The 9426-nt window shown below is 40.5% G+C and overlaps 1 protein-coding gene across 1 annotated transcript in view; it reads right to left on the bottom strand.

Moving 5' to 3' along the window:
* Positions 1-1892: 1892 nt before the first annotated feature.
* KIFBP (kinesin family binding protein) overlaps positions 1893-9426 on the bottom strand; it is a 28893-nt gene continuing 21359 nt past the window's right edge. The window contains exons 6-7 of the mRNA XM_073596471.1: positions 5685-5797; positions 1893-4249 (exon numbers count right to left, since the gene is read on the bottom strand). Coding sequence (XP_073452572.1) covers positions 3377-4249; positions 5685-5797 — 986 coding nt within the window. The 3' untranslated portion in view covers positions 1893-3376. The remainder of the gene's footprint in view (positions 4250-5684; positions 5798-9426) is intronic.

Here is a 9426-nt window from a genome sequence, read left to right as displayed (position 1 = left end):
ACATGTTTCGTTAAAAAAATTTTTGTTAAGTTTTTATTAAAAAAAGCTTATTTTTAAATATATTTTTCACATTTTGACTTTCTAGAATATATAGAAATTTTTTTTTTTGTGAAATAAAAATCACAAGAGACTTTTTTGAGTATGTCTGATTTAATGTAACACTTTATTAACAATACAGTAATACTTTATTAAAACTTGTAAAAATGAATGGTAAGAAATTAAACGTTGAGGTGCCGCATCAGAGCCTGACGTATTTCACTGCACTCTTCCATATCCTGTGCTGCTATCACTAGTACTGGCTCTTCTGAGGATGTATTCCAATCCTGGTGGAAGTCTTCTCCAGGACTTTCACAAAGATTGTGAAGAGCACAGCAAGTAAGCACCATGGATTTGGCAAGTTTAATGTCACTGTCATTCCTCTTCATAAGACACCGCCATCTACCCTTAAGTCTTCCAAAAGCATTTTCCACTACAACCTGTGCCCTGGATGTTTTCTTGTTGTAGATTTGCTGTTCTGGTGTCAGACGGCCATTGTCAGGAAATGGTTTCAGGAGCCAATTTTGTAAAGGGTAGGCAGAGTACCCGAGCACATAATAGCCAACATTCTCCCCACAAATGTTCTTAGTGTAAACAGGGTACAGGCCTCCCTGGCCAACCCAATCCCAAAATGTGGACAATCGTAGAACCCGAGCATCATGCAAACTCCCAGGCTTTCCTACATTCACATTCTAGAACAGTCCTTTTCCATCCACTACTCCCTGGAGGATGATGGAATGCCAACCTTTTCTGTTAAAGTAGTCAGTGTGGTATTCTTGTGGTGCTATTATTGGTATGTGTGAGCCATCAATAGCACCAACACACTGTGGAAGGCCCCACCTGTTTTCAAAGTAGTCAGCCTTGTCTTTAAGTTTTTCCCTGTCTGGAAAATGTACAATTTCAGGAGCTAGCAATGTGCAGACAGCCTTAAGTCCTGCACACACCGGCACACAGAGGATTTACTGACACCAAAAAGATGACCTATACTTCTGTATTCACTGTTGGTAGCCAGCTTCCAAAGTGCAATGGCAACTCTTTTCCTCACAGGCAAACTGGCTCTGAAGTTGGTGTTTTGCTTCTCCATCGCTGGACGTAGATTTGTACAAAGGTATGAGAAGGTTTCCTCAGACATTGTGAAATTGTGCACCACTGTGTGTGTGTGAATCCCGGCGCGAGGGAGAGCCCAAATGACTGGTCGGCGGCGCTGCTTTGCCAAGAGGAGAAGCATCTAAAAAAATAACAAACACAGATGGTAACAGATCATAAAATAAAAAAATATTCATACAACATATACATTTTTCATTATTCTTGGTAACTGTGTCAGGTAGGTGGGTCAGTGTGTGTGTCAGGTAGGTAGGGCAGTGTGTGTGTCAGGTAGGTAGGTCAGTGTGTGTGTGTGTGTGTGTGTGTCAGGTAGGTAGGTCATATGCTTACCCTATAGCGCTGCCGTCTTTGTCTTTGCCGCATAAAGGTGTACTTCTCCTCTCGGCTACATATCCAAGCTAGAAGTTTTCTTTTCTGCTCTGTTTCTCATTGCCGCTCGCAACCTTCTCTCATACAGTGCGGCATGTTTTTTAAATATGAAGAACCAAAAGGCAACTAGAGAAAAGATGAGCTGCTGGATGACCTCCATTGTTGTTGATTCTCAGGTTTCCTGTCGCACTAATATGACATCACACTAGCATTTTTTCTAAACCCTGTATGGCTCCTTGTGGTCCCACTTGCAGTGGAAACGCTCACCAGAATAGACCGGACCATTCTAGGCCATTCAAACTGTACCGACCCGAACTGATCCGCTCAGTAGAAACGAGGCATTAATGGCACTAAGACAAATAAATGTACGACTATAAACATGCTACACTTTACAATTTATTAGGTAGGAAAAAACTCTTCTTTTATGTACATGAAGACTGTATAGTAATTTCAACCAAATTTCATAAGGGGAGCATGAAGTACATGAAAAAAGCCTAATATATGCAACATTGTCAAACAAATAAAGTTCTGAGGGCAAACCAATCACTAGTAAAAAAAAAAATATCTACAACAATATTCAGGGGTAGTGTTTTTTTTTAATAATATTTTTCTTGCATTGAAAGTTACTTATATATTTATCTTCTGCTGATACTGGACTTAAATTGTGTCTATAACCAAAACTTTTTTTTTTTTCGGATGAGTAGGAATCAGTAACAACTCATAAGGCTTTGTCCTCTCTGGGAAGATTCACTATTTGTTCTGGTGACCATTTTCCGATATAGGGGAAATCTTCTTATAAAGGACACTTACTCCATTCCCAAAATATTTGTTGCATGGATGTCAGAAACGTTTATGTAAATTGAACAAAATGAATGCCTGTATTGTTGGCTCCATCTAGTGGCCAAAATACAGTATAGTTTTCTGAAATACCTCAATAAAGAAAACAATACCTCATTTTGGCAACTAGATGGAGCTGGCCGATGCAAGCACTAATCTCTTAGAATAAAAATATTGAACAATTTCATTCGACTTGCACGAATGCTTCTGACATTCGTGCAGCAAATGCATAAATAGCCACTTAAGACTGTTGTCCTAAAGGAAAACTATCCTCACACTAGAAAGTTTTCCTTTAACTTCTAGCCATATGAGGACAGGGGACAATTGTCTAAGAGGTGATTAATCCCACAATTTTTGGAGAATTTACCTCATTTTTCTCTTGTGTATCTGGACCGGAAGCGGTGTGGTGGGATACAGAAAAAAAAAAAAAATCTGACAGCAGTTTTAAAGATCCACTCTGGACAAAACGTACCCACTATCCTTCCTTCTCATCCTCCTCGAACCTATCTTGTCAGGATTAGTGGATTGCGCAACCTTGTGAAGCCAGTCCAGGCTTCTGCTGTTTCTGGGTAGGCAGACTGCTAAACTATCACTGAAATGGCCCACTGAGACTGTCACCCAGCCCCTACCCCTCTTCCTATTTCCATCCACTGATGTCAGTCTTCTTGATCCTACAAGGACCCACTCACTGGCCATCCAATAAACCTGTCAACATCATGCAGGCCGCTACATGGGTACCCACAAAAGGACACATGCATGAAGTAAACAGAAGGGGATGCATGAAGTAAACAGAAGGGGAGAAGAGTCGGGCCAGAACATCATGTAACTGCTGCTACAGGCAAGTAAAAAGAGCTTTTAATTTGTTATTTTTTTAGTACAGCAATTAGTTGGAGGCTGGTGGGCAGGGGATGATTTTATCCTGGAGTGGGGCTTTAATCATCTCCTACTCTATTCCAAATGAAAGAAGTTTTAACTATAGATACACTATAATAAATAAATCTTTTTAAATATGGACATCCCATGGTATGTCTTAGGTCAACTGTGCTCTTAATGTTTCCATCCTTGCAGGAAGAAGAGCTACCATTGCCCTGGTAAGTTCCAACTCTGTTTCCACTGATTTCACAGCTTCCTCATCATTTGCACAGTATTCTACTAGGAATGTATAGTAATTTAGAGATGTCTGCATGTTCTCCAGTTGTTTCTTAAGATCACTGGAAATTAGCTTTCCATAGAGGCGTGCAATGTGGAACTTGGCTACCAAAGCAGGACGGAGAACATCTTCTTGCAGCTTCTCAGGGAACTTCTTATCTGATGGGTTTCTTAGGGAGTCCAAAAACATCTCGTAAAATTTGATTGCAGATTGTGACAGGCTGTTGATTTTTTTTATTGTGTGAGAGTCCATCTCGTCTAGCTTATTACCAATTGCTACCTTTAAATCCATCATCTCGTAATAAGTGTCAGCCAACTCAAACTGAAGCTGTCTACAAATTAGGAGATAGTACTGTGGGTTTAGCTCCATACATAGCGGTTCCAACATATCTATCCTACGTTTATGCATCTTACAACGCCGCTCATAGTCTTCCTCAAAGAAAGCCAGAACCTTAAACAGAACACTGTGGTCCTGGATAACTTCAATGTGGTCTGTAACATGTCCATCCAGCTGAAAGTACTCTTTGGCTTCATTTATATAATTTTGCCCCACTAGAAAGACCTCCCTGGCTTCTTTAAAGTCTAGAGGAAGCGAGCAGACAACTTTTTCTTCAACAGCTAAAATAGAGTCGTATATGTCACTTGAGCCGAAGAGGACAGCCTTCTTCCTGCCCTTCTCATTTTCATCTTCTTCTTTTCTACGTTTAGCCTTAAGTTCTCCTTGAAGCTCAACATCAAGTTCACCTATGTTGTCCTATTGGGAAAAAAAAAAGGGGGGGGGAGTATAATGAATTTTAGAATGTAAAGAAACCTACAGTAAAAACACCATCATTAACAGATATATCTGTAGAAAAACCATCAATCCATCTAAAATAAGCTAATTGTTACCGTGTGGTCTACATTTCAATATGAGATTTTTGCATTTCTCAAATGCTACAGATACACTCAAATCAGAATGAATACTAAAAGTAATCAATATAGTTTGCACTTTTTTTTTTTTTTTTTTTTTTTAGGGAGTTTTGGGAACTCCCTACCTAAAGCTGATGAGCATGAAAATACCCCACAATACTCTCCCCCCACTCTTCTTGTTACTCATGCCTTCCAGAGCAAATGGAAACCCATTTGCCATTGGCAGGAAAAGCCAACAAACAATCAGTGTTGGAATCAGATCAGCCAAAAGGACTCCAAAGACATAAGCAGAGGTACATTTAACAAACTAATTATTGTCTTCCATTTTAGCAAGGCTTTGTATCAAGGCTATTGCGCTAGTTGCCTTTTGTACATATAAAACATATTACCTATATCATTCCATTTTAATTTTCTCAGAGACCGGATTTATGTCCTCATTTTATTCTACTTCATGACTCCTTCATCCCAAAAAGGACTAATTATTTTCTATAGGGGAAGAAATAAGAAGCCTTCATATAAAAATGTTTTTCCAGGCAGCCTTTAGGGCCGGTTCACACCACAATGTGTGTTTGACAGCCCCAGCTATTTCTATAGGCTGTTAAATGGGCACAAAAAGTATGGCAGGCGCATCTTTTAAAAATCGATTCACACCAAACCTGGTACTGAGGTACCATGCATTTTGGCAGCTGCAAATGCGCGCATGTTTGCTAGATGCTTTGTGGTGCCAGTAATGATTAACTACTTCTCGACCACGCTATAGCCAAAAGATGGCTACAGCGCAGTCATCCAGTTCTGGGAGGGCATCCATGAACGTCCTCCTAGAACCATGCCCCCCTGGGGTGCGCATCTGGCCCGCTCTGATCAGTACAGCCTATTAGTGCAGCTTCATCAGCACATATCAGAGAAGGAGAAAAATTACTTTTTTTCATATTTCGTTTAGCAAAAAATAAAAACCCAGCGGTGATTAAATGTCACTGGAAGAAAGCTCTGTCTCAAAAAATTATAAAAATGTCATATGGGTACAGTGTTGCATGACTGCGCAATTGTCATTCAAAGCTGAAAATTGGCCTGGGCAGGAGGGGGGGGGGGTATGCCTGGTATTACAGTGGTTAATGGCACCTGCATGCATCTGCAGACCACAGCGCATTTCCATGCCATGTGGGAAACTCGCGCTGAAACGCACGTTTCCCGCACCACAACTGGTGCGAACGTGTTCTCAAGCATTTGAAAATTAAATACATCCTTTACTGTAAAATGTATTTGATAAATGAATAAGTTACCTCAAGTTTCTTACGTGCATCCTGCAATAAATTAATACAATATTTCACCCAGCATCTGGCTATTTGAGCTCTTTTTTGTCTTAGTTGATCAAGGCGCTCCTGTTCAGCTTCATCTGTTAAAAAAAAAAGAAAACATATTGTGAAAGTTAGTATGGATTTCAACCCTAGCTCGACATAGTAAAGTGGTTGTAAAGGCAAAAGGTTTTTTTTTTTTTACACCGTAACCACTTCAGCCCCGGAGGATTTGGCAGCTCAAAGACCGGAGGACTTTTTACAATTTGGAACTGCTCTGTTTTAACTGGCAATTGGGTGGTCCTACAATGTTGTACCCAATTGAAATTTGCGTCCTTTTTTTCTCACAAATAGAGCTTTCTTTTGATGGTATTTAACTGCGTAAGCGTATATTTATTGGTTTGCGCAAAAGTTATAGCATCTACAAACTAGGGTACATTTTCTGGAATTTACGCAGCTTTTAATTTATGGCTGCCTATCTCATTACTTGAGGTGCTAAAATGGCAGGATAGTGCAACCCCCCCCCCCCCCCCCCCCAAATGACCCCATTTTGGAAAGTAGACACCAAAGAAATTGCTGATAGGCATGTTGAGCTCATTGGAATATTTTATTTTTTTGTCACAAGTGATTGAAAAATGACACAAAAAAAATTAAATAGAAAATTTACACAAAGTTGTCACTAAATTATATATTGCTCACACATGGCATGGTTATATGTGGATTTACACCCCAAAATACATTCTGCTGCTTCTCCCAAGTATGGGGATACCACATGTGTGAGACTTTTTGGGAGCATAGCCGTGTACAGGCCCCCGAAAACCAATCACCACCTTTAGGATTTTTAAGGGTGTAAATTTTTGATTTCACTCCTCACTACCGATCACAGTTTTGAAGGCCACAAAATGCCAATATAGCACAAAACCCCCCCAAATGACCCCATTTTGTAAAGTAGACACCCCAAGCTATTTGATGAGAGGCATGTTGAGTCCATGGAATATTTTATATTTTGCCACAAGTTGCTGGAAAATGAAAAAAATTTTTTTGCACAAAGTTGTCACTAAATTATATATTGCTCAAACATGCCATGGACATAAGTGAAATTATACCCTAAAATACATTCTGCCGCTTCTCCTGAGTATGGGGATACCACATGTGTGGAACTTTTTGGCAGTCTAACCACGTACAGGACCCAGAAAACCAATCACCGCTTTCAGGCTTTCTAAGGGCATACATTTTGATTTCACTCCTCACTGCCTATCACAGCTTCGGAGGCCATGAAATGCCCAGATAGTACAAAACCTCCTGAAATGACCCCAGTTTGGAAAGTAGACACCCCAAGCTATCTGCTGAGAGGCATGTTGAGTATTTTGCAGATCTCACTTTTTGTCACAAAGTTTTGAAAATTGAAAAAAAAAAAAAAAAAAAAAAAAAAAAAAAAAAAAACAACATTTTCTTTTCTTTCTTCATTTTCAAAAATAAATGAGATCTGTAAAATACTCACCATGCCTCTTAGCAAATACTTTGGGATGTCTACTTTCCAAAATGGGGTCATTTGGGGGGGGGTTTGTGCTATCTGGACATTTCAGGGCCTCCGTAACTGTGATAGGTAGTGAGGAGTAAAAAGTAAAAATAGGATTTTTATTACAGCTTATCTGTAAAATACTTTTCTTGGAGTACATCATGGGACACAAAGCCTTAAGTAATTACTTAATGGGTTATATGCCACCTTCAGGTGTTGACACGGGTAAACCCAATCAAAGGAAGTTTACTCCCCTATATAACCCCTCCTCCTTCCAGGAGCACATCAGTTTTTGTAGCAAAGCAATATACTTGTATCCCAAAAGAGGGACGGGACCTCTGTGTCCCATGATGTACTCCAAGAAAAGGATTTTACAGATAAGCTGTAATAAAAATACTATTTTCTTTATCGTACATCATCAGACACAGAGCCTTAATTACTTAATGGGATGTCCCATAGCAATGCCACATGAGGGGTGGGAGAAAACAACCCGCAGGGTACACCCAGACTTGAGGATCTATACTGCTCTGCTTGCATCGCACTGCGCCTGAAGGTGATATCCTCATACTACCTTACATCCACCTGACCAGACCAAGTTGTGGCCTTACAGATCTGAGCCATGGAGGCCTGATGATGCTCGCCCAAGAAGCACTAACCGACCTGGTAGAATGCACCTTAACTTCAAACGGAGGAATCTTACCCCTTAAATCATAAGTTTGAATTATCACTTGCCAAAGCCACTTAACGACAGTGGATTTCGATGCTGCCTGTCCTTTCTTAGGGCCCTCCGGCAGAATAAATAAGACATCAGTCTTATGAATCTGAGCAGTTTTCTTTAAATAGATTTTCACTGCTCTCACCACATCAAGACAATATAGTGACTTTTCTTACCTGGAACATGGTTTTGGAAAAAAACGATGGCAGGACAATATCTTGGTTCAGGTGAAAACCTGAAATTACTTTTGGCAAAAAGCCTGGACGAGAGCGTAACACCACTCTGTCCTCATGAAAAATCAAATATGGCTCCTTAAAAGAAAGAGCAGCCAATTCTGAAACCCTCCTTGCCGAGGATATAGCAACCAAAAATACCAACTTCTTTGTCAGAAGGACTAGGGGAATCTGTTGTATTGGTTCAAATGGCTGTAACACAGACAAAACTAAGTTTAAGTCCCAAGGGTTCAAGGGAGGTTTGACGGGCAGATTAAGCAGCGTCAGCCCTTGTATAAAGCCCCGGACTAAAGAATGAGTAGCAAGTGGTCTTTGAAAAAAGATCGATAAAGCTGAGACTTGCCCTTTAATAGTACTTAAGGCCAATTTCATTTCTACCCCTAATTGTAGAAAGGCAAGAATTCTGCCTATGATATATCTCCAAGGGTGCCAACCCTTGGATTCACACCAGGAAACATAAGCCTTCCAGGCTCTATAATATATACAGGGGGTCCCCTACTTACAAACATCCGACTTACAAACAACTCCTACTTACAAACGGAGGGAGACAACAGGAAGTGAGAGGAAATCTACCCCTAGGAAGGGAAATTCACTCCTGTAAGAGTTAATATGGGAAAAAGGTGTCTCCACTGATGCTTTATCACCTATCCTTATTTCCCTAATAACCCCAAATTTTCAAAATCCAATTGTCATTGGGACAGAAAGTGTGGTGAAATCTTCTGAACAGGGGCACAGACAGCAAAACAAATGTTACAGGGGTGATAACCCTTCCCTATGCTATCTACAAAACTTAAAAACAGATTTTTTGGCTGGAGCTACACTTAAAAAATTTACCTGTTTCGACTTACAAACAGATTCAACTTAAGAACAAACCTAAAGTCCCTATCTTGTTTGTAACCCGGGGACCCCCTGTAGTTCTGAAAGCTGGCTTCCTAGCATTAATCAGGGTAGAGATAACTGACCCAGAAAGCCCACGTTTCTTTAGAATGTGGGTTTCAATAGCCAAGCCATTAAATTTAGAGACCGTAAGGAAGGATGGAATATCGGTCCCTGAGAGAGCCGATCTGGCTGTAGTGGGAGGGACCATGGGCCCTCCACTGCCATCCTTATGATTTCTGCGTACCATGACCTTCTGGGCCATGCTGGTGCCACCAGAATTATCAGCTTTCTTTCCTGCTTGATCCTGCAAAGAAGTCGAGGCAGCAACTGAATAGGGAGAAATGCAGAGATCAGTGAAAACTGATCCCATGGGGTCACTAACGC

This window comes from Aquarana catesbeiana, linkage group LG08 (genome assembly GCF_042186555.1).
Source record: "Aquarana catesbeiana isolate 2022-GZ linkage group LG08, ASM4218655v1, whole genome shotgun sequence".
In the NCBI taxonomy this organism is placed as follows: Eukaryota; Metazoa; Chordata; class Amphibia; order Anura; family Ranidae; genus Aquarana; species Aquarana catesbeiana.
This window is presented reverse-complemented; position numbering and strand designations above follow the sequence as displayed.